This window comes from Biomphalaria glabrata, chromosome 16 (genome assembly GCF_947242115.1).
Source record: "Biomphalaria glabrata chromosome 16, xgBioGlab47.1, whole genome shotgun sequence".
Lineage (NCBI taxonomy): Eukaryota > Metazoa > Mollusca > Gastropoda > Planorbidae > Biomphalaria > Biomphalaria glabrata.
The window spans coordinates 14,879,447-14,905,169 of NC_074726.1; the positions used below are offsets into that span (position 1 = coordinate 14,879,447).

The window sequence follows — 25,723 nt, forward strand, 5'->3', positions numbered from 1 at the left end:
CTCGCTAGCTCCGCACTCAAACACTCGCTAGCTCCGCACTCAAACACTCGCTAGCTCCGCACTCAAACACTCGCTAGCTCCTTACTCAAACACTCGCTAGCTCCGCACTCAAACACTCGCTAGCTCCTCACTCAAACACTCGCTAGCTCCGCACTCAAACACTCGCTAGCTCCTCACTCAAACACTAGCTAGCTCCTCACTCAAACACTAGCTAGCTCCGCACTCAAACACTCGCTAGCTCCTCACTCAAACACTCGCTAACTCCTCACTCAAACACTCGCTAACTCCTCACTCAAACACTCGCTAACTCCTCACTCAAACACTAGCTAGCTCCTCACTCAAACACTAGCTAGCTCCTCACTCAAACACTCGCTAGCTCCTCACTCAAACACTCGCTAGCTCCGCACTCAAACACTCGCTAGCTCCGCACTCAAACACTCGCTAGCTCCGCACTCAAACACTCGCTAGCTCCTCACTCAAACACTCGCTAACTCCTCACTCAAACACTCGCTAGCTCCGCACTCAAACACTCGCTAGCTCCTCACTCAAACACTAGCTAGCTCCTCACTCAAACACTCGCTAGCTCCGCACTCAAACACTCGCTAGCTCCGCACTCAAACACTCGCTAGCTCCTCACTCAAACACTAGCTAGCTCCTCACTCAAACACTCGCTAGCTCCGCACTCAAACACTCGCTAACTCCTCACTCAAACACTCGCTAACTCCTCACTCAAACACTAGCTAGCTCCTCACTCAAACACTCGCTAGCTCCTCACTCAAACACTAGCTAGCTCCGCACTTAAACACTCGCTAGCTCCGCACTCAAACACTCGCTAGCTCCTCACTCAAACACTCGCTAGCTCCTCACTCAAACACTCGCTAGCTCCTCACTTAGACTAGAAAGGACAAACTGACCTTGTAGTGATGGTCTGCGCTCAGGACAGTGCCGTCTTTACTCCAGAACAACTTGCTACTGTCAGGGCCGTCAAAGCTGCATTTGAACTTGGCCTCTGCCCCTTCGTCCGTAAATTGTCGTCTTGGCTTGACCACTAGCTCCGGAGCTGTTTCCGGTTGTTCTTTTTCCTTTTTCCTAAGTTTCTGTTTGTTTACTTTGAAATAAGCGCGAAATGTTGAATTTAAATTCATTTTACAGTTACATTTTATTGACGAAACAATCTGGACTAAAAAACACTATAGTTAATATATTGGTAAAGTATGGTAAGCCTGCTTAATGTGGCACGTCTTTTAAATTGTCTATAAATGTTGCAAAACTAATTCTTCCAATAATTATACAAATTAAATAAAAATAAACATTAAGACTTCGATTTCTAGTTCTCATTCTATAAGCTAGCAAAGGATTAGCTTGTTAGTGTTACATAAATGTGTAAATGTAATAGTTCAGAGTTTGTTGTTTTCTATTGTATCCCCATATTCTCTAAGAACATTGAATGAGCACTGCGGGTGTCGAAGAGACATCAACTAAACCGTTCATTCTAACAACGAAAAAGAACATTTCGACTCACCCTCAACAGTCTGTCTTTTATTTTTAGATTGACCTGAAATTATGACAAATACATTATGTAGAGCAAAAAAAAAAAAAAAACAATTATGACATTTCAAGAAAAGTGACTTGTGTTACATATATACAGGAAAGTAATTCAAAGAACATATTGAATATTTGCGTAGTTAAGTATCTTGGTGGTAAGGAAATAAAATAAAATTGGATAATTTATTTTTTTTAAAGTATTTGAATTGTATAAGTATAAACAGCTAATAACAATGTATACTCTCTTAATGGGTTTATTTTACTAACTAGCTCCTCATATGCGTGCGTGAATACGCATGCGTGCATGCAATGAATGGATTTGTTTGAATTATGGTTAGGGTAAGGTGTAAGTGTGGGAAAGATTTTCATTGATGAATTCTCTTGCTTTAATTATTATTGAATTTTTTTTAATCATAAGTGGGAAACTTTTTAATTATTTTGTGTAAGTTTATGATGTGATAAAATATCAAGATGAAATAAAATAGAGATAATGCTTTGTGATTTTCATGGTTTTATTTCTTTTACTTTTAAAAAAAAAAGAAACAAAGTTGTATTTTGAGTCGCAGACGGGTTAGGTTTGATGGAGATGAGATTCAATACGAGCTATTCAAGTGGCTGTTTAGTTTGAGCTCCACGAGACGTGCACACATTTCAAACATACTGGTACGAAATTTCAAAACCTTTTTTATTTTTATATTCCATTCGTCTGTATGTGGACAGGTCTGTTTCTCGGGTCTGTTTCTCACTCAATTAGTCAATGTCAAGAGAGTAGTCTATTATTTTTAATGACTTGTCCAATGGACCCAAACACACGTCAGCCAAGGACACTGACCGTCAGCTCGTTAAATTGCGTTTTATGTGTCAAGTACAAAAAATAGGAATTCCAGGGAGACAAAAAGAAAAATCAAAATCTCCGTGTGTGATACTCCGGCAAACAAAAAATCAGTAGCAAGTAAATACATCGCCTGGTTTCACGTAACTTTTGATTAGTTGTCTACATGCGGCAAAAATAAATGTGTATTACTAATAGATACGTTTTTAGCGACCCTAGGACAGAAAAAAAAACACTAATGTATTAGCGCTGTTTGTCGGCCGGCAATTATATTTAAATCTTCAAAACTAAAAGCTCTGTTTGAATACAATGTCATTATTGCCTTTACCGTGTCTGAAATAGCTACAAAGTTTACTTTTGACTTTCTGAGAATGTACATCTTGGTCTGTGTGTGTGTGGGGGGGGGGGGTAATGAAATATGTACACTGAACGCATATTCATATAAATATTTTTAAAGTAGGCTAAATATGGCAATATGTACAATATGTAACAACTATTTTAAAAAAGATTTAAAGTTTTTTTCGTGATCTAAGAAAGTTACTTGGTATGGAGAGTATTCTCAAATCCAATTAAATAAAGTAACGGTTAGAGATCTGTCTTTAATACAAATACAATCTCAAATAAGATAGCTGTGGGTAGCTGTAGGTAGCTGTAGTCTACAAAGAAGTAGCTCTATATGCTAACCTGGGAATTTAATTTAAATAAATAGCAGTATGTGAATATCGAAAGGAGTATTTGAATAAATGGAACTGGCTTCAATAGTTGACTGTGCTAATGTTATTAAGCAAATCTGTCACATGAAATGTCACCTATAACAGAAGTTAATTATCCTAAACAGACTCGGCAACCATGGAACCACTTTAGCGTAAGTGATCTTACGTTGAACCCGAATTTTACATTAATGCCAGTTCAAGGCTCACCTACGTCTAGAAAAGTGGACATTTGACAGACGACTCCCTTTTTAAATATTTTTTTTCATCTTCTCAGAAAGAGTCCCCCACAGCTTCGCATGGTGACGCGATTGTCGGGGAAAGGGCCACTTGGTCAGTTTACAAAGGACAATGGGCCTTTTCGTCTGTGTCGCAAAATCTGCCAGATTTTAAATGTCACGACCACGCATGGAGGAATGTGACCGAGAGACAAAACCTGACGTGTGCGTGAGTGTGTGTGTGTGTGTGTGCGTCTGCGTACAAAAAAAAAAGGGGGGGGGAGGAAACCACTTTGTATATGGGATCCGTGGACAACTATCCACGAACATTCGCTGGGGGTTTGAAACAAACGCATAGCCATGGGGGACAGATAGCCATGGGGGACAGATGTTCACATTCCAGTTTGATGGACAGAAAGAAACGGAAGTAGTTTTGTTTTTTCACGAGAAGTCAGCGGCAATAACTCAGTGCCAGTGAGTGTATTTGTGAGTTTATAGATGTAGGAGTGTGTAGGTCAATGTGAGTAGTCAGTGTGGATCAATGTGTATGGGTCAATGTGGATCAGCGGTCTGCTGGCACTAAAACAGGATTTTGAAAGATTACAAAATGATTGAACACAAAATTACAATTTAAGCTGGGGAGGTGGGGCTGGTGAGATCTTATAATGACTGGGTGGGGGGGTATATTTATAATTTATTTTTAGTTCTACCTGGAATGGAGACATCAAGACCTGACAGCAAAATCTAGTTCTCGAGCTTTTTTGTTTAAAGATTTAGTTTTTTATCAATGAAACATTATCGGCGATTTTCATATAAAAGATGACAAAGTCGTGGCGTGAAAGAGAGATATAGAGCCATGAAAAGAGAGCCAGAAATATTGGGCTCCAAGCATGTCCAGAATTAATTAGAAGTCACACGGACCGGAGCATACAATTACGGACCTATCAATCCAAATTTTCATTGTAGTGTGTGTGGTCGGTGTGGATCAAATGTGGTTGCCTAGATCAATGTGTGTGGCTCAGAATTGAGTGCTCATGTCAATGGAATTGTTCGGATAGGTGCGAGTGTGTGGGTAACAAAATAAATGTGTTGGTCAAATTAAAGTCAGTGGTCATTGTGAACTACTTATGTCCACACTCCGCACGAGTAGTTTGTTGACGTTTCTATATTGAAATGTTTTTGTTGCAATATCAACTCCCTCTGTCTGTCTGGTTAAAAGTGTGTACACGTTATTTCTCCAACACCCATTCTCGGATCAAGTTGAAACATGAATCAATTTTAAAGAAAAAAAAAATTGTCAATTATATACTGGTAATTAATTATTTTGTTTGATACCGACAACGGAAATTAATCCTTCAAAAAATAGATATTTGGCTAAGTTGATTTGGTCCCCTTATATAACTGGTCACATTTCTCCCAAACCCATTCTCGGATCAAGTTGAAATTTTAAACAATTATTTATTGTACCTAGCAAAACAAGTATCAATTTAAAAAATTAACCACTTAGTCAATAAATTATTGGTAATTAATTATTTTGTTTGATGTCGAAATCTTCCCCTTAAGTAACCTTTTCTTTTAAACTATTTTTGTTACTTTCTGTCTTTCTGCCTCAAACACTACCCACAAGTGTAGCATCCAAAGCAGCAACAAGTGTAGCATCCAAAGCAGCAACAAGTGTAGCATCCAAAGCAGCAACAAGTGTAGCATCCAAAGCAGCAACAAGTGTAGCATCCAAAGCAGCAACAAGTGTAGCATCCAAAGCAGCAACAAGTGTAGCATCCAAAGCAGCAACAAGTGTAGCATCCAAAGCAGCAACAAGTGTAGCATCCAAAGCAGCAACAAGTGTAGCATCCAAAGCAGCAACAAGTGTAGCATCCAAAGCAGCAACAAGTGTAGCATCCCAATCAGCAACCAATTCACTTTGTTAGAATATTGGAAGGAGCCTAACTTTCTGAACAACAAATCCCATCAAAGGTTTTGATAGCCATTTGGTTCAAATCTTATGAATGGTTTGATATGTAACTTTTATTCATCCAATAATAATAATAATAATAATAATCTTTATTATCCGTAAGGAAATTTGTCTTACAATTTGTGCATTACACCAAACAAAAAACATTATAACTATAAGAAACCAAAGTGTACATTCACACCAGACTCACTCATAATTTACATGTGACAAAGTTTATACCAGATTGTTCTTATTTAATGATTTGATTGCCAGGGGAACAAAAGAGTGTTTGTGTCTGTTTGTCTTTGCTATCGGTGTCTTGTATCTCTTTTGTGATGGTAAAATCACAAAGTCCTGACACAAAGGGTGATTCTTTATTTCGAGGATCTTGTTAGCTTTTTTATAGATGTTTGTCTCAAACAACTGCCCAAATGGGGTTTGTTTTTTGCCAATGATTTTGCCAGCAGCATTTAGGATTCTATTAAGTTTATTTTTATTTTTAATGCTCAGATTGCCATACCAGGCAGTGATATTGAAACTTAAAATATTGCAGATGTGAGCGTGATAAAACATAGCCAAGGCCTTTTCGCTAACATTAAACGAGGACAGTTTTCTTAGTAGTCGTAATCTTTGCTGCCCTTTTTTGCTGATATAATCAGTATTTGCAGTAAAATTTAGTTTATTGTCTAGGATAGTACCAAGGTATTTAAAGGTTTGCACAATTTCAATAGTCTCTCCAGCTACAGAAACAATATCATTTCCCTTCTTGTCCCTACGAAAATCGATTATCATTTCTTTGGTTTTTTTTACATTTAATAATAAAAAATTATCTTTACAGTATTCCTCAATGTGTTCTAGTTCTTTGAAATACTCATTTACGTCTGAGCTCTCTGAGAGCAGGGCAAGAAGAGCCGCATCATCAGCGAATTTTGTGAAGGAGCAACAATAACTATCGGATTGAAAATCATTGGTGTACAAAATGAACCACAATGGCGATGTTACAGCCCCCTGGGGCGCCCCTGTGTTAACTATGCGTTCATTAGATATAACATTGTTTACCCTAACCCTCTGAGCTCTCTGGGTCAAAAATTCATTAGCCCATAGTATTATGTATGGACTAATCTGCAACGCTTTCATCTTTTCAATGAGTAAATGAAGTTGTATAGTGTTAAAAGCTGATGAGAAATCCATAAAGAGCAATCTTACATAAGTGTTCGGTAAGTCCAGATGTTTGTAGACACAGTTTAAAATATTTAGGATGGCATCGTCTACACCTTTACCCTTTTGGTAAGCAAATTGTAAAGGGTCTAACTTATTACAAAGATCATTCAGAAGAAACATTTTAACCAATTTTTCTAAACATTTAGACACAATGGAAGTAAGTGAAACAGGTCTATAGTCATTCATTTCCTTTGGTTTGGAAACCTTTGGCACAGGTACAATTATAGATGACTTCCACACAGGTGGTATCTCATGGTTTAGTAATGAAGTAGAAAAAATATCTTGGAAAGAAGATAATTACATAATACGTGTATCTTTTTTCAATGTGTTAATCTAGTCGTCCATATTGAATAGATGTTTAAACTCGACCAACTCACTGAGTCAGGAAACACGTTCCTTGTGTGAACATTTCTGTTTATTTATTTCTTGGTAATACTTCTTCTATTAAACTGGTCGAAATAGGTCACAGTCTCGACTCGTAATGCTTGAATGACACGAGGGCAGAAGGAAAGTTTGTCTCCGAGCTTATGAAATAAAAAGTGTCTCTTATATCTTTCTGTGTGTGTGTTTTTTTTTTTTTTTTTTTTGGAGTGTTTTACTAGTGAGTTATGTCCCCCGGCCCACATTTATCTGTGAACACGGCGTCGATCTGATGGGAGCAGGTGTACGATTATCTTCATCTCCCAACCAGAGAGGAACTAATAAACAATTCAGAAGAGAACACAATGAGGCCTAGAAAAAGAAATGAAACTTTTGAAATGAAATCTTAAATTGTCTTTTTTTTTTTTAAATCTACAAACTTGTAGTCACCCCACACAAGAATGTTTAGAGTGTAAGAAGCGCTACCTAACGGCACACAAAAAATGCGAAGTGGATAATACTTCTATTTGTGACGGTACGCACCGGTACGGCGTACCGGCACCTTTTTCAATGTGCAGAAAAAATGATTACTTTTCTTGTATTTTAACGTTCATTATTAATTGATTAGTAGTTAAAAATTAGGCAATCCATCACTGAGTACCGGCACCTATTTCTTTACAACAAAAAACACTGAATAGAACTAGATCACATTAAAACTTCAAGTGGTTCAGGGCTTTTCACGTTTCCTGCTAATCTAATAACACACACACACACACACACACATCTACACAAACTGTACTTATATCATTGCATCAGCTTTGTTTAATTATAGATAGTGACCTCGAAACATTGAGAGAGTGCTAGGTCTTTTAAAATATTGGAATTGAGAAACCGAAACTAAAAAAAAAACAAATAAAAACTTCGTCTTATCAAAACATAAATCATAAAAACGTTGACAACTTTATGAGACAACATGCTCTTACATAACAACAACACAATAGTTTCAAAACAAGCGTGTGGTGTGGTTTGGTGTCTCCGGTCTACAGACTATAGTATAGCTTTTATGTAGCGGCTACTTTCTAGCTTATAGCATGCTCAGAGCGCTTTTGGTCCAATCTCATTTGTGGACCTGTGGAGGAGGGGGGAGGCGCTCAGTAAACACAACTCTGCCCGAGTCGGGTGTCGAACCTCGAGCCCCTTTCTAGGTAGCCAAGCCTCTCGACCACGCTTCCCACTGGAAGTGTTAATTGAAGAGCTGTTTTTGTTTTAACGGAACCAATAAATAATTTGTGGGCATTTTTTGTAGAACTTCATTGTCAAAACTTCTGATCTGTTCCGCTTGCAGCACAAAGTAATTTCAATCTGAAGGAAGCATTAGACCATAGACTTGTATCTACTATATCTAGACTGGACATGGAGATTTTTTAACACTACAAAATATGTAAAAATTTTTTAGAAAGTTGGATCAAGGCGTTGTGTTGTAAGGTAGTTAAAAGAAGTAAAGCTGTTGTTGTTTTTTTCAACCCTAAACTATGTAACATATAATTTAATTTTTAGATTTAGATCTAGTAATTAAACATAAAAAATAAGAGTACTCTCGTCACATAATTATTATTTTGCAACTTTTAAATTTTCTAGATACATAATCTAGAAAGATCTAGGTAATCAATCTATTTAAATGTACATAATATGATTTAAATCAACATGAATTATTTTAACCAGACAGACAGATAGACAGATAGAGTGAGTTGATATAAGCTTTGTAAAAAAAAAAAAAAAAAAGGTCTTATTTCAATCAGTTTGAGACATAGAGCTGATGTAATTCGATTATTTTGTTTCGCTCGTTCGTGTGTTGCTCTTGTTGTTTCTACTTTGAAACATATAGACATGAACGTTTATATAAAAAAAAACAAAAAACTTTTTATTTGATAATTTCTTGGAAAACGAATAGCTTAACTACTCATTTGTGTCCTTAAGGGAGAGAACCCATCATTCAATGTCAAGGATTACTTTTAACTTGTTCAAGATAAAGACAATGTCTTTCTAGAGATAACGTTTCTTGAACCATGATGGATTTCTTATTTCGAATCATGATGGAGTAGTACTTCCAGAACACATTTTGAAGACATAAAAGCTATCGAAGATAAAAGTTCAAGTTGAATAAGAACTTTCTTGAAGTTACAAAAATAACAACAAAAAAACAGGCAAAAGAAGTAGCAATTTCACACGTCTAGAATATAGACAGGAGATGACAAACTGGAACCAGAAAAACAACGATTCATGAGCACGAAGAACAGTCATGCGGATGGCCAGATAGATAGACAGACAGACTGATACATTTTTTTTCTTAAGTACATATTTTTTCAACTTAATATCACAGAATTAGATCTAGATTTCTTGACATTCAGGCAAGGCAACCCTCAGCCTAAATCAAACTTTAGTTTAGCTGTGGTTGAATGATCCTACATTAAATCAAGAGAAAGCAACTAGCTACTTTCTGTTTTATGGTATCGCAGAACTGTACAACCTACACACACACACACATATGCTAATTTTTTTATCTCCCACCCCGCACCATAATAAATTTTCCCCCGGCGCTGCCTGAGGTACATTACATCAGGAAGTGGCTGGTGTGTGTTCAAACCACTTAACAGATTACATAGACTCTTAGATTTGGTCAACCATGTCTCGGTACCCCCCCCCCCCCCATCCTTTATTTTTACCACGGTACATGCAATGCATAACCTAACGTAATACATAAGAGCTCTCAGTAGAGACCAGGGAATCTGGTTTTTATTAGGGGGGGGGGGGTCAACAATTGTTGTCCCAAATAGCGGTTATGGTAAGAAAGATTTTACAGATACGTTTTTCCACAACAATTTTTCCTACTCTTAGGAAATGTTGAGGCGCTCTCGTAGGGCTCTAGATCTGACATTCTCAACACATACATACGTAGAAGTAGGCATTAGCTTAGTTGAACTATGGCCTATTTGCCTTGACTGATAGGTACATCTGAATGCATGTTGTGAACTTTGACCTAAATGAAGTAAACCATGTCGAGGAAAGTCCGATTCAACACGAAGCCCGACACTATAATGACAATCCCCCTCCTCCCAAACTGTCGCCTTGTCAGTTAAAATGACGTGACAATTGCATGGCGTGTGTTTATTTATATGTTTGCCGTGGCATGTCAAATTTAGACTGATCAATTACTTTTTTTTTTCGGCTTCAGACAGATCTCTAGAAACTATATGACGTTACACAGTGAATCAGACGTCTAACCTTGAATTGTCTACCTTCAATCTCACCTTTTTTTTTTTTTTTTCTACAAATTTTTTATACCATCATCCTTTGCGAGCTTCCTGTCTCTAAGCCCCGCGCCTTACGTTAGAAACAATTATATGAGTTACCTAAGCAGACGTGACACACAAGGGGATAGACCTCAAAGTGTACACACTGATCCATTTTTTTCCCACGCATCTTACTTAATAGGTTTTCGGAAAAAAAACTTCAATTTTTAGAATGAATGACAGCATCGAAAGTTTGTTTGAAGTCGAAATTGGCGTTTGTGATAGCAGGCACCAAAATTAACTGTTACATATCTTTAGACACACACAATCACACGCATGTCTCCTTATAAAGCACTACTTTACGTGACACTATTTTGTTTATTAAGAACTACTTTACGTGACAACATTTGTATAAAGCTCTTCTTTACGTGACACTATTTGCACTGACCTACGACGTCTCAGCCTGTGGGCAGTTTAGACCAACAGCTCGTTGCAACGTCAGAGGCCCAACGTCTTGACCTGCTCACGTGTTGCGACGTCGCAGGTCAGTGTTAGGCCTTCTGTAAAGATTGGTTTCGAAAGCATGCCCCTTCGTTTGGCCTACTCAAGAAACATCTGAAACACGTGACAATCAAATTGTTTGTCTTACACTTTACTTGATAGTTTCACATAGAGTTGTAGATGTGTAATGTTTATGTGGTGCGCGCAGGCGTATGGGGGGGGGGGGGGGTAGTTATTAAACTAAGAATTAGGCTACAGATCTTTTTTAGAACAATAAACTAATTGCTTGGGTAAGAAACTGTTTCAACTGTGTACAACAAGCCAATGAACCTCATTCACCAATCGTAAACAAACAACATTTAGCCACGTGATTCTCTTTATCTTCTATACAAATTACGATCTAATTTTAATACACAATGGCTGTCACGTGACAGTTTTTTTTCCGTTGATTTATTTATATTTTATCACGTGACTAAATGTTGTTTGTTTACGATTGGTGAATGAGGTGCATTAAATCATGGGACATTATATCTGCATGACCCAAAAAGGTTTGCAATTGTATATAGTTTTACAGACATGTATTGAAATTAGGGCTTTAATTCTATCTATAATGAATTGCAATTTATTAAAAGGAGCTGTTAACGCCTTTCTCCTTTTTATTCCGAATTGTATCTCCCCAAGGAGATGATCTTGACCTCACACTGAATGTCTTCTAGTTTTGTTACGAGATAAACCGTTTTCGTTCTACGGCTGAAGGAGTCCGACAACACTTAATATAAACCAATTGCATTTTTGTTTGCTATGTGCTGTGACGTCATCCTTGGGACAGCCTGCTCAATGGTAAAGTCTGGTCCGTCTAAGAGCAAGCGTTAAAAGTGAGGATCTTCGTCTGGATTTCAGCTGCAGACTTAGGAATTCAAAGTCATTTTTTCCCCTGCGCTGCCATCAGGAAGTGGCTGGTGTGTGTTCAAACCACTTAATAGATTATATAGACTATTAGATTTGGTCAACCATGTCCCGATACCCCCCCCCCTTTATTTTTTCATGGTACATGCAAGGAATAACCTAAGGTAACATATGAGAGCTCTCAGTAGAGACCAGGGAATCTGGTTTTTATTAGGGGGGTCAACAATTGTAGTCCCAAATAGCGGTTATGGTAAGAAAGATTTTACAGATAAGTTTATCCACTACAATTTGTCCTGTTCTTAAGAAATGTTGAGGCGCTCTCGTAGGGCTCTAGATCTGACAGTCTCAACACATACATACGTAGAAGTAGGCATTAGGTTAGTTGAACTCTGGCCTATTTGCCTTGACTGATTATGTGATATGTGAATTTTAATGCATTCATTAATGCATACATCTTCCCGATCGCTGAGCTAAAGATGTAAACCAATTTCACCTTTAAGTGATGATGAAGAGATTGGAATGCAATAGTAATCATTGTTTATCACTTTGGTGACCTAAAGGCCTAATCCCAAGACCGTCACGCTTTTCCCCCAGTTAAGGTCTGTTTTATTTTTTTAGGGACCACAAGTGACAAGCCTGTCGTGTAGATCATTCAAATAGATAGAACTAGTATGGCTCACCGAGCCTAACAAGGTGTCCACAGCGCTTACATAGTGTAATGAAACTTTTCAGGAAGGGTTAACTGTTCGTCAGCATAAACACAGAAATGAAGCACATACACACACAGAAGTCTCACACACACGCATACAAGTGTTGGTTGCTCTGTTTAGCCTGTATACACAGATCACACACCTTGCGCATATAAACAAATCAAGCACACATGACACGTCTTCCCGGCGACTGCTACACACTTGACAGTCTTTCTGGCGACTGCTACACAATTGACACAGATGCAGACACAAATGCTGACATTTTTTTTCTTGAAATCCAAAAGGTAAGCCCAACCAACTGGAAGATGCCGCCAAACTTGGTTGACAATATTTCAAAAAATTGCATCAGTAAACTTTGTGGCCACTTTTAAACGAAATAGTAGATTTTTCTTCATTTTTACTAAAACTAGACCTATTACTAAAACTAGACCTATTACTAAAACTAGGCCTATTACTAAAACTAGACCTATTACTAAAACTAGGCCTATTACTAAATCAAGGCCTATTACTAAAACTAGACCTATTACTAAAACTAGGCCTATTACTAAAACTAGACCTATTACTAAAACTAGACCTATTACTAAAATAACAGATTTTGTAGGGAACTGTTTGAAATTGTGTAACTGTATAGGGTAAGAGTTTTAAAGTTTAGACAATGTGAATGTAGACAAAAATCAAATACAGAAAGTTGGTTTACAAGAGATGCGGTGAAGGAATGGCAATGTAACGAATATTTAAAAGCAGTTTATTTCTACACAGCTAATATGTATAGAAAACTAATGATGAAAATGTCCACAATTGACGGCTGCCTAGTTTGGAGACCATGGCTCAGTTAAAACCTTTTCCGCGCACATTCCCTAAAGCTACGCAGGAGGGCTGAATTAGGACAGAGGTGGGCAAACTACGGCCCGTGGACCAACTCTGGTACCCTTAAAGGTTGAATCCGGCCCGCGACATGTTTTGTAATAATAATTCAAAGTAACAAATGTCATTCACAGTGTAAGAATTCAAGTTTTTAATAGCAGAATAACCATTGGAGTAATATTGCGAATTGTAATTTCTACGATTCCCTCACATGTGTTCTATTATTAGAGTTTCAAACATATAAATTAAATAGAACATGACTTTATTGAAAAATCACATGCAAATACATGTATTTATTATTATAAATAGTCATGCAATATTGGTTCCGCAAGGTTTTCATTGCCAGAAGTGGTAATGGATATAATATAAGCACTCCACTACCTATAAAATGCTTCCTAATGGCATGCGTCTCAAATAGCCTCTGATAACATAACATCGACTCTGGGAAAATGTTTTTTATAACCTAATAAAATGCAAATCTGTTAAACATGTGCAGACTCACTGCATAAATAACATGTCCCACCCGTTGGGCCCGATAATTTGTCCTTTAAGTTTTGAGACATTGCTTTTGATAAAAAAAAAGTCTGAAGCAATTTCAACTACCCCGCACAGATCATTAATTTTTGTATTGCCCCCATACACTTATAAACATGACCCCCACACACACACACACACGCGCGCGCACTATTAACACATCTTTGTATAAGGCTTAACACCTGCGTAATCGACCAGAAACCAGAACCGCTCAAGATGTTTTCAAATTCTACTTGTCGAGTCTAGATTACATTGAATAAAGTCAGAGAAAGAACTCCACATTTATGAATCTCATAGTGGCCACTTCTCATTCTCATTCATTTACTTTTTCTTCAACTCTGTAACTTAAACAAAAAAAAAATCAATGTAAATGTGCTTCTGGAAGGGTAGAGTTCAATTCCCGGTGAATACTGGCATTTTTAATTTAGGGATGTTTCTAAATGTCTCGAGTCTACCGAATTCTCTTCTGTAACGGACATAAGATAAAGGAAAGTAATAGCGGTTGGTCACATGACAGTCTCGTTAAAAACAAGAGCTGTACATCATTCCCCCTCCCCAATGTCAAGGTCTGAAAAGAAATTTTATTAACAACAAATACACGTATATAAAATGTGCGTGAATTAAGATGATCAAGCTGCCCCTTGGGTGCCACTTAGACGCCCCTTTTAATGAGAAAGATTGCGACACAACAATGAGAAGATCGCTATATTTTTTGTCTTAAGAACTAGATCTAGAATATGAGGTTGTTTTTTGTTTTGTTATTCATTTTCCTGATGAAACGTCACTGCATATGCAGAGGAGGATTTTTGTGTTTGTCTCTGATGCCGCTTATTTTGTTCTAGTGGTAATCCGTAACGTGTCTAGATCTAGGTCATGCCAGGTGCATTGTGGCCAGGTAAAAGCTTGATATTGTTCGTTATCTCTAAAATCAGGTCAGGGATTTAGTGAGCAGGGGAAATCTCCATATCCGGTCAAATTCAGCGACAAATTTTAAAAAAAGGCGCTAGTAGGCTGAGTGGTTAAGCGCTCGGCTTCCGAACCTGGAGTCCTGGAATCGAATCTCAGTAAAGACGGGGAGATGTTGAATTTGGAGATTTTTAGGACGCTCCTGAGTTCCCCTAACTGTTTGTGAAAGTAAAGGCGGTTGTTCGTTGTGCTGGCCACATGACACCCTGCTCGTTAACCGTTGGCCATAGAAACAGACGATCATAACATCTTCAGATCGCAAGGTCTGAAAGGGGAACTTAGGGGTAGAGGAAGTGCTTGCTACCATTCAACTACCTTAAAACTTCACAGGACTAGAATTTCTATGAAATATTATGAATTGTGAGTAGCTAACTGCATACAGCTGTCGTTTCAGCAGACTCATGCTGTCAATGTCCTTGACTTATTTTAACTACAATTCAAGGGCGGACAGGCTATATGTGTGTTTGGGCAAATGCCCGGTGGGCCGGTAGGGACACCGAAAGGATCACAATGACACGTATGAAATTGTTTACAATGTTTGATAACATTCTCTTGTACAAGTTACCCTTTGAGCGTCGTGTTCAAAAAAATCTTTTCCAGACTCGACATTGTAACTAGTTCATCTTTATACATTTTCCAAATGAATGTAATAGCCTACATCCGCAGACAGCGCTACTAGTAGGCTTCATCCCTTTAGGGCCTACACACTTAGCGATTAAAAACATAAGGCCTATATTTCTTATAAAGATATAGAATCCTCTGTATACACGTGTACAGTTATCGAGACATTATCAAACAGAATGACTTTGAGGACAGGTAGGCCTAGAAATGGATGTCCATCAGTTGATATAAAATGTATGGGCCGGATTGTATAGAAATGACCGGCCCGATTTTGACACCCAGTCCGCCACTGCTACATTTTATGTTTAACTTAATTCAACATGTTTGCGCCATACTAAATGAATTTCTTTGAATTGTGAGCCTCAACAAACCAGTCGTAGTGAATGCATTGTATATATATTTTTTGTTTAGCCACTATTTCTTGAAAAACAAATATGAAGGTGGCTATTGAAACAAGTTGGCGGGAAAGTCTTTGAATTTCCCGTGGTGGTTGTTTTCGGTTTCTACGGTTTGGGAGGTTCCTTCAGAAGTGAAGATTAGTACACAAAGATTATTACCATGTATTATCAAAAGACCACGCAACCGACCGTTTAAATGCCTTGAAGTATAGGATACATTAGCCATCCTTCTTTTAACTTCAGTCAGGTCTGATCATGATACCTCAGCCAGCCCCCCTCCCCCAATTGCTGAGACTACAGTAAGCCAGGTAGTGTCATAAAATGTATATAGTCAAGTAACTGCACTCAATGATGCCCACCTTGGCGCAGTGATTACCTTTTACTAGTAATCCCATGTGGAAACACCAAGTTGTTTTCATACTAATGTGAGAACCATTGATTACTTCTATTTATATTTTTTATTGGGTGCTTTTTTTTTCCCTTCTGTGTCGCAATGAGACATTCCTTAAATACCGGAACTGTGTGCAATGTGTTAGAACACGACGACACCTGCCTGCCAGGCTTGATAGTCAACAGAAATATCGGGGGGGGGGGGGGCGCTTGAAAGAATGGTAGAGTAGAGGGAGAGAAGATTATAGTGGGGCGGTTGGGGCCTTGACGTCTGCAAAGATTCTCAACGGCTTTACTTTAACAGCATCAACCAAATATGTTGATTTCTTCTTTGCTGCAACTCAACAGACTTTGGCAGCTCTCTCTCCATTGCAGGAGTTTGTAACTTTTTAACAACGTTGTATTGTTAGGAATAATATGGATTGAAACAAAGACACGCAACTTGAACTATAAGAGGAATTAACCTTTACCCATCTTATATTTTTTAAACACAAATAGAACAAGAAATTGTTGGGTATTGTGACCCTACACGTCATGTTGTTATTACATATCAGCGAATAGGTCTTTCATGTATATTAATTTATATATATGTCACGTCGGTGTCTGACAGTCTGTGTGATATGTCAGTTGGTGTCTGACAGCCTGTGTGATATGTCAGTTGGTGTGTGGCAGTCTGGATGATGTATTATTTGGTGTATGACAGTCTGTGTGATATGTTAGTTAGTGTCTTAATACTCTGGGTGATATGTCAGTGTCCAACAATCTGTTATTTAGTGTTTGACAGTCTGGGTGATATGTCAGTAAGTGTTTGACAGTCAGGGATACATGACAGTTCTTGTCCAACAGTCTGGCTGATATGTCAGTTAGTGTCTGGCAGTCTGGACAGCATATCATGTCAGATAATGTCTTGACAGTCTGTCACATCACGATATAAGATCAGATGTTGTCAAGGAGCCAACGTTTTTTTTTTAATGTGTATCATCTTAAAGCGAATTTCTAATTGCGGTTGTTGTACTCTCTACAGAATATTCATTGAAATATTCATTGAAATATCCTCTCGCTTTCGTTCTATTTATATTCGAAGATATGCAAGTACATTTCACCTACCGTTGACCATACATAGATCTAGCAGTTTGATGAAAACATTGCTTATCAGTATCAATTTCAACTCAACAGAACATCAACGGCGTTACAGCATACAGTCTAAACTCTAAACGTTCAACTCTACTCCTAAGCAAGCGAGTCTTTAGTACACCGTGTGAGAAGCATTGTACACCAGACTACCCAGTAGATCTACAAGAAGCAGCTCCGGCTGGTAAGACACGGCTGAAAGAAATGTACGCGCGCGAAACTAGTGGGTATTCCTAACTCCGACCTTCTTTAATGTAGGCGTCAATTAGCACTTCAGGCTAACAAAAGTCTATATAGCACGCATGACTCAAGCGACTACAGCAAGCAGCCAATCTACTTTTCTGTTTGCTTGATTAATGTCGCGCTTGTTATAATTGCCAGTGACTAATCCTACCAAGTGTGATAGAGTCCGGAGTTGTGTCTGCTTCTTTTGTTTTTGATTCGCTGCTGGGAAGTTAAAGAGTTTACTGAGAACTTGCTTACACCAGAGGTTCTCAAACGTGTGTGCTGAATCACAGGGGTACTGCGAAAACATTTGACATTGACTACTATATGGATTTATACTAAAAGAAAATCTTATCCGACCACCGGCGGACAATGGTTATGCTTGCACGGGAAAAATGCATTCCTCATTAATCTTCGGACTCGAAGACAAGCCTTATTATTATTATTCAAGAAAGCCTGAATGCAGTAAATACGACAAAACGTTTAGGCATCGCTTTAATGATTGTGGAGGAAGGGGGGCAGTGGCGCTCACTGAATACCCTTCCCTAGGTAGAATTTAGCTAGTTCGATGATGACCACTTTTAGGGGCTGAAAGCTTTGCTTTGTGGTATTAACTTTAGCTTGCATACCATTTGGAGAAAGTGCCAATGAAAGCCGTGGAGAGCAACAATGAGCTCAGCTGTGACAGAAATGAAAAGATAGCCAAAGCAAAAATGTCTGGTTCCTTTACCACCAAACTAAAATGCCACCTTCACTTGCGTTGTGTGTGTATGGGATTGTCTATCCAGAATTGGGATCTACAGTCACATTGAGAAAGTGCTTCAAGAGATAAGTCATAGTCATTTCACGGCTGAAGGAGACCAGTGAAGCTTGAATCATAAGCTGTACTAATCTGTAGTCTTGGCTCAAGCTTAAGCGTAACAACAGAAATTACAAGTGCTTCGTTTATTGGCCATATATATATATATTGTAATGACACGATTAGGAATTTGGCGCCAAAGTTTCATGCAAAGGGTAAAGTTTTGGTTTCGCAACTATGACGTGACAAAAAATAAAAAACAGGACTAGATTTTGGCGTGTAACGAAGGTAAACTCAGAACACTTTTGGTGGCATTAGAGAGAGACAGGGTTTAGTTCTCTTGACAGTCTTGATAGTCAGTTAAACGACATTCCACTGTGCCCTTCATCACGTAGGAAACGCCATTCTTCGACAGCGCGGAGGCGCCTAACTATATTGTCTCTCCCTCTCAGTGTGTGTGAGAGATGGATAGTTTAACCAAAAGAATTTAAGAAACTTTCTGTAGCCGTTGTCTAGAGACATATGACAGGCTCTGTAATGTGAGATCTACCCATCTTATTAACATCTTATTAACATATATCAGTCGACAACATATTTAAAGAAGTCACTTTCTCCAACTTGTAAACAATTGAACTTGAATAATGGAATGTATCAGTGTAGGAATCGAGTGAGACAACACTGTTCAGTAGTAACGTCACGACTAAATATAGTAACACTAAAGTTGGGGAGGGGGAGGGACAAGAATGTATACGGAAGGTAAGAAATACGCGGAAGTGATTGTTGATGATTGATGACCTAGATCGAACTTGTTTAGTTTAACTTTAGTGTCGGTATGAGTTCGGGGAACGGTACAAATGAGTGACTCTTAGAAGGGAACATTTTAGTGACACCACTCTTGCACAAACCCTCAGAAGAACACACGACTAAAAACTGGGAATAAAAATAAATGACAGCAGGTGCTTGGCAGTCTAAGCCCCACAAGTATATATAGAGAGAAAAGCAAAATAGAATTTGAAATATGAATGAATGAATGTGAACCTCCAAGACATATGTTTTCTTATGAGAGATAATTCTAAAGTTATATTAGATCTAAGATCAAATCAATTTCTTCTTTTTTTTTTTTCATATATACAGACCAAGGTGTGTATTGTTTAGGTCAGAGTAAATCTATTTCTATATTTCTGATTAGGAGGCCCAGACTAAATAACTTATTTAAAAGTTGATCTACATTTCTTGACTATAAATAGTTCGCCTGGCTGTATCATCATACTGTGATGTATAGTCCCATTGTTAATTTAATTTTAGGGCTCCTTTTTCTATCGTCTTTTCAAAACCCTCTGTGACAGTTTTGTAATCTGCAATGATAACTAGACTCCAGAATATTCTTACGCTACGCTAAGTATATATTGAATATGTCTTCTAAAAATATAAATAAGCATACTGAATCTATATATTGCCCCTCAATAGTCTAGATTCTAGATCTAGCTTCTTATTAATGTCACGCATGATTAATCACTAAAGCCCATTGACCCCTTCGACCTGTAAGATATATCTATTTATAGAAAAAAAGTAAGAAAAACAAAGGTACAAACATTCTAGATATAAAAATCTATGCTGGATCTAGATCTAGATCTACTTACTGTTTCTTTGAAATAATTAAATCCAGAAATCTTGAGCTTAATAATCCAATGAATATAAAATTGATGACATTGTTAGTAATATCAAAAGTTATGTTGCAAATTGTTTACATTCAAAATACTTAATTTCAAGATAAATTAATTTAATATTTACACTAGTCTCGATTTAAAACTAACATCTCTATTGGCCCTGTGATAAAAAGTTTAAAAGCACACTCTGGACACACTACTGATAAGAAGTTGTTTATTTTTTAATTTCCTCCTTTTAAAAAAAGAAATGTACACAAGAAAAACAAACTTAATGTTTGTGTGTAAGAGACTCGAGCGACAAGTGGTTCGTCTTACTACTGAAACATCCACCAGCAGTGAATTGAAAATACAACGTGAGGGCGAGACGGCTGCCAACTCTGAAACGGATCTTTCCGCTAGATCATGGGACGAAATATAATTTATTAAGAGAAAGAAAAAGAAGAAACAAGCTGTGTATATTTAAATTGGAGAAATAACTAGTCCACACAAAATACATGACATACATTAGAAGCTTAAATTAGAATGCATTTATATTTTTTTTTATTAAATTTGATTTGATCTACAAGTTTGGATGTTCCTTCAGAAGTGAAGATGATTACATCCTAGACAAAAACTCCCGCAAGACGACGGGGGATAGCGGCAGGCAGGGTTAGAGCCTGTAACTATCGAGACCAGAGTCCAGAGAGCATACCACAATATCAGGCAACCATATTATCTTATCTTATCTTATATAATACAGACGTTACTTCAAAAAAGAAGATGATTACGTCCTACGCGTCATGCATTTAGTCATGCATGTTAACCAATGACTTAAATTCTGCCAAGTCACTGGTTTTCCTGGCTAGCTCAGGCAACCCATTCCATGCTCTAATGGCACTAGGGAAGAAGGAGTATTTGTACAAATTTGTCCTAGCATATGGGGCGAGGAATGTGCCTTTATCTTTGTGTCTTTCGGAGTATTTTATTAAATTTTGTTTTTGTATTTGAAGATTATGGTTCAGTGTTTTATGTATAATTGCTACTTTACTTTTGAGTCTTCTGTCCTGAAGGCTTTCTAAATTTAGTGATTTTACTAAAGGTGTTACTCTAGTCAAATGTGAATATTTGTTTGTTATGAATCTCACTGCTCTATTTTGTGTCTGTTCCAGTTTCTTAATATTTTCTTGAGTTGAGGGGTCCCAAACGGAAGATGCATATTCTATTATTGGCCTAACCAAGGTTAAATAACATTTTTGTTTTATGTTCTTATTTGATTTATAGAAATTTCTTTTAATAAACCCTAATGCTTTGTTTAATTTTTTGATAGTTTCATCAATATGTGGATTCCAAGATAGTTTTTCATTTATTATAACACCTAGGTATTTTGCGTTTTTAGTCTGTGTTACTGGTTTGCCATGAATAAGATAAGTGGAATTGATTTTTTTTTTAGTTTTTTTGTTTCTGGGTGGAAAGACATGCTCCTATTTGATTCCCATTTCTGTAATTCATCTAATTCTCTTTGTAAAATATCAGTGTCTTGTGTTGTTTTTATTGTTCTAAATATTATGCAATCATCTGCAAATAATCTGACTTTTGTTCCTGAATTGATGCAATTTGGTAAATCATTTATGTAAATTAAAAATAGTAGTGGACCCAAGACTGTTCCTTGAGGTACACCTGAGTTTACTGTTATCGGTGTTGATTTAGAGCCATTTATTATTACAGTTTATTCTCTCCCTATCAGAAAATCTTTAATCCACTGATGCAGTGGGCCATTAATGCCGAAATATTTTAATTTTTTAAGCAAACTATGGCGGTGAACTTTGTCAAAAGCCTTAGAAAAATCTAGTAAGATAGCATCTATTTGTTCACTATTATCTAAACCTTTTGAAAAATTATCAATTAGTCCTTTTAGTTGTGGTTCACATTATCTATATTTCCTAAAGCCATGTTGGTATGGGGTGAAGACATTATGTTTGTCTAAGTGGTTTATGAAGTTGCTACATATTATGTGTTCTAGGATTTTACATGTGATGCTGGTAAGTGATACTGGTCTGTAGATTTTTCTCCTTTTTTAAATAGGGGGGTGACATTAGCTTCTTTCCAGTCCTTTGGTACTCTGCCCTGGTTAAGCGATGCCTGAAAGAGTATTTTGAACACTGGGGCTAGCTCATTGCTTAGTTCTTTGAGTAATCTAGCTGGAATACCATCAGGTCCAGAAGCTTTATTTGGTTTGGTGTTGGCTAATAGTTTTTGAATTCCATTTTCTTGTACTACTATATCTTCTATGTTGTCTACTTGGTTCAAATTAAGTAATATGTCATTGTCTCCTGGGGCTGAGAATGCTGATGCAAAGTATTGTTTAGGATGTTTGCTTTAGTTTCATTATTATTTTGTATTATGTTATGTTCATCTTTTAATGGCGCTATGCCTGTTGTTTCCATTTTCTTAGACTTAATGTATGACCATAGGTTTTATATATTATTACAGAGTAGCCTCGTTGTTATGGTATGTGTGTGTGTGTTTCTATGGTGACGGTGAGAAGTTAGCGATTGGTTGGTGGTGACGCAGTCTGAATGATGCAAGATAAGAGTAACTTCGTGAGCTGTAAGAGTCAACGATGCCAGAGTGTACAGACGTGTTTTTGTAGTGAGTTAGATTTTGTTTAAAATACCATTTTATATTATTACTAAGATCTATTACATTTATTTCATTTCATCTCGAGCTGAATTTGTTTCTATTGTCATAAAAATTGTATTTAGTTTTGTTCACAAAAGAAGTTTATTTAATTTATTTTAATTTTTATAACTTGAGCTATAATACAGCGGTTTAGTTGTCTACCAGCAGTTTTAGTGCTACAAGTCATTTTATAACTTGAGCTATAATACAGCGGTTTAGTTGTCTACCAGCAGTTTTAGTGCTACAAGTCAACGACCTGCAACAAGACTTGTATTTTTTCCAACATAGGTTGCTGTTTGTATGTGTGTGTGTTTTTAGTGGTATTTTTGTGGGGCTTCTTGTTGTTTATTGTATTCTTTTTAGTTCTTTGTCAGGAAGGGGCTTGGTATTTGCTGGCTTAGTATTTGCTTGATCCACAATGAGTTGTTTTATTTTTATTTTTATTTAATTTATTTTTTGGTTTTTATTTCCCTAGAGCAGTAAGTTGACAACACAATGTTCATCTCATTAAGTTTTCGTGTGTTTTACATAAGGGCCTAATCCTAACTCTAGTTCTAGTCCTAGAGATTAAAACTTTTTAGTCTTTAAAATATTATTTTTCGGAGAGCTAGGTAATAACAATAATATTGTGATGTTTAATCAACTTTTATCAGAATGTTTTAAAGGATATTGCTAGTAAATTATTTAATCCACATATTACTACTTTTAAAAGATTTAAACAAAACCATTAAAAAGAAAAGAAGAAAAATGTATACCATTTACCTAGTAAATGTATATTATATCAACAGCGAAGCATTCTATGCCAAAGAAAACGAGCACATGTTTAGCTTTAAATTTCCAAAGTTGACAGCCTCTAAACACGCCAAGGGTTTCGTCTGTCTGAAAATGTGCTTTGTTTGTTGAAAAATTATAAAAAGGGGGGAGGGGTGCGCGCTTAGATTTGCCATTGGTGACAGATCACAATGCTGTTCCTACTGCCCCCTGTTCCCCTGCTCTTCGTTCTGCTATAGTGCTACACGTTGACACACACACACACACACACACACACACTACGAAGCACAAACTTTTTTTTTTCAAACCCGCTATTTTTGTCCCCACTGAGTGAGGAGATCAAATGAATGTCAAACTTTTGGCTTGTTTCGCTACGACGCAATTTTACCCTCGAGTAATCCTCAGTTCCCCGCCCTCTTCCACCCCCACCCTCCACCCCCCACCGCCACCACTTAATACCTTGCCGGTTAATTCCCTTTAGTCGATCTTATCTGGTAAACAATCCACCAAAGTGGACCTTCTGTTGCCCAATATACAAGCCAGTGTCGTATTAAGGGTGCAAGGCCTGTCGACGCCCCCATCAAGGCCGGCCTTGAATAATTGGACGCCCTAGACATAGTGAGTTTGGTGGCACCACAAAGAAATTAATCAAATAAAAAGAAACATTGACAAAAATAAAATTATGCAATTTATTTTTTTTTAAATACTGCCCGTTTATATATAAATCGACAAATAACTAATTCATGTATGGCAACTTCTGTAACAGAGACAGAGTAAGACTAGAGTCATAATGATTTACTATGTTAGTATTAGGGGGTTTCATATCGCCTGATCCCATAACTAATGACCAATTGTGGCCAACCCAACCCAATTTTGTAAATAATGGTAAAATCATTGAAAAGTTGTCCTTAAAATATCTAAACGGGTCATATAAAACTTTATATTAACTTTAAAACATTAACCCATGTTTTCACCTAGAGTCATTGTAAGGAACTGCTTTCATCAGGTTGATTATAATGTTGTGATGGTGCTTTGGTGGTGACGTTTGGGTCACATACTCCCAGTCTTTCTTTTTTTTTTTGTTTGTTTTTTTCCGATATGTTAATTCAACCGTTGATAGTATGACCTTTTTAAATGCCTTTTTTTTGTAAGTAAGCATCTTTTTTGTTTCATGTTTCTATTTCCAGAAATCTAGATTTAGACTTAAAATTAGATATTATATTAAACAAGGCAAACGAAACAAAATATTCTGTTTGTTCCTTAGGGAAACGTTAATGATGTTGACTTTTGTGCTACTTATCGTGACTGAATTGGGGAAAAGATTTGTAAGAAAAAAAAAATATTAAAATAAAATAATTACTTTTTTCATGGACTAGTGTCTTTCACTTGAATGGCTGCTTTGTCGTCTGGTATGAAAGTCGTTCGGATGGTCTGGATACCCGGAGACAGCATCAATGTTGTTTGTTTTCTAACCGAAACGTCAAAAAAAAAAAAAAAGTGATAGGCCTACTAATGACGTCACTTCACCAACAAGCTTGCCAAACCTACAGACAACATGAACGACTGAGAACGGTGGATGGTGTCAACAAGGAGCACATTGAAGAAGTTGATAATTACTGACTGAAAGTAATTCATCGCACAGTGAATGTTTGTTTTAACTTTAGCATGCAACAACTTTTCAATTAGTGGTCATCGCGAAGCGTATCGTTTAGGACAGTTTAGGTGAAACAAGTAACAACGACAATGTCTTAGCAGTACATGCTATCTTAATACAAATAATACAACCCTTTACCTCAACCAACAGATTCAAAACGAGATAATAGACCTGTTAGGCAATGCAATTTTAGCAAAAATACTAAAGGAGATCCAATCTGCGCCATTTTTCTCTATCATGGTTGACAGAACTCAAAGCGAATTAAAACAAGATTACAAAGAGAGTTTGTTTATCACACAAACTCAGAGGCGGCCCCCATCAAATTCACCAACGAACGTCGTTTAAAACAATTTGGCGTTATTTTTCAAATAAAAGCAAACAGTGCATCTCTGGGTACTATGACACCGACGAAGACAATGAACAGCAAATTGTTAGAACAAATGAAACAGACAATTATAAACCAACATCTAGAGAACTTGCTGTGCCGGTCAAGACAACCAGAAGTGGTCGAGTTGTCAAAATTCCTTGTAAATATAAGTATTAAGAACTTGAAAAGGAAGGATGTGATAATAGCTTCAAAAGGAATGATGTGCTAATATTAGAAGATATTACGTCATTGTTTGTTGTTTATGTTTTATGCGAAAGCAAAGAATAGAATCGGACGGAAATAAAAGTTAGTTACATATGTCTACCTTGATAAAGACAGTCTCGTTATTATCATTATTAATTAGAAACGTCTACAGTAATTTATTATTAATCTGTGACAACAGAACACTATTCCTTGAGCTAGTTAATAAATGG

General features: G+C 37.1%; 1 protein-coding gene across 28 annotated transcripts in view; it reads right to left on the bottom strand.

The window, feature by feature from the left end:
- Positions 1 to 25,723, bottom strand: part of LOC106078342 (titin-like) — a 533,611-nt gene that overhangs the window by 60,260 nt on the left and 447,628 nt on the right. For all 28 annotated transcript variants that reach the window (XM_056014734.1, XM_056014739.1, XM_056014738.1 and 25 more), the window contains 2 exons: positions 1,523 to 1,555; positions 915 to 1,108 (listed from right to left, as the gene is read on the bottom strand). In XM_056014734.1, coding sequence (XP_055870709.1) covers positions 915 to 1,108; positions 1,523 to 1,555 — 227 coding nt within the window. The remainder of the gene's footprint in view (positions 1 to 914; positions 1,109 to 1,522; positions 1,556 to 25,723) is intronic.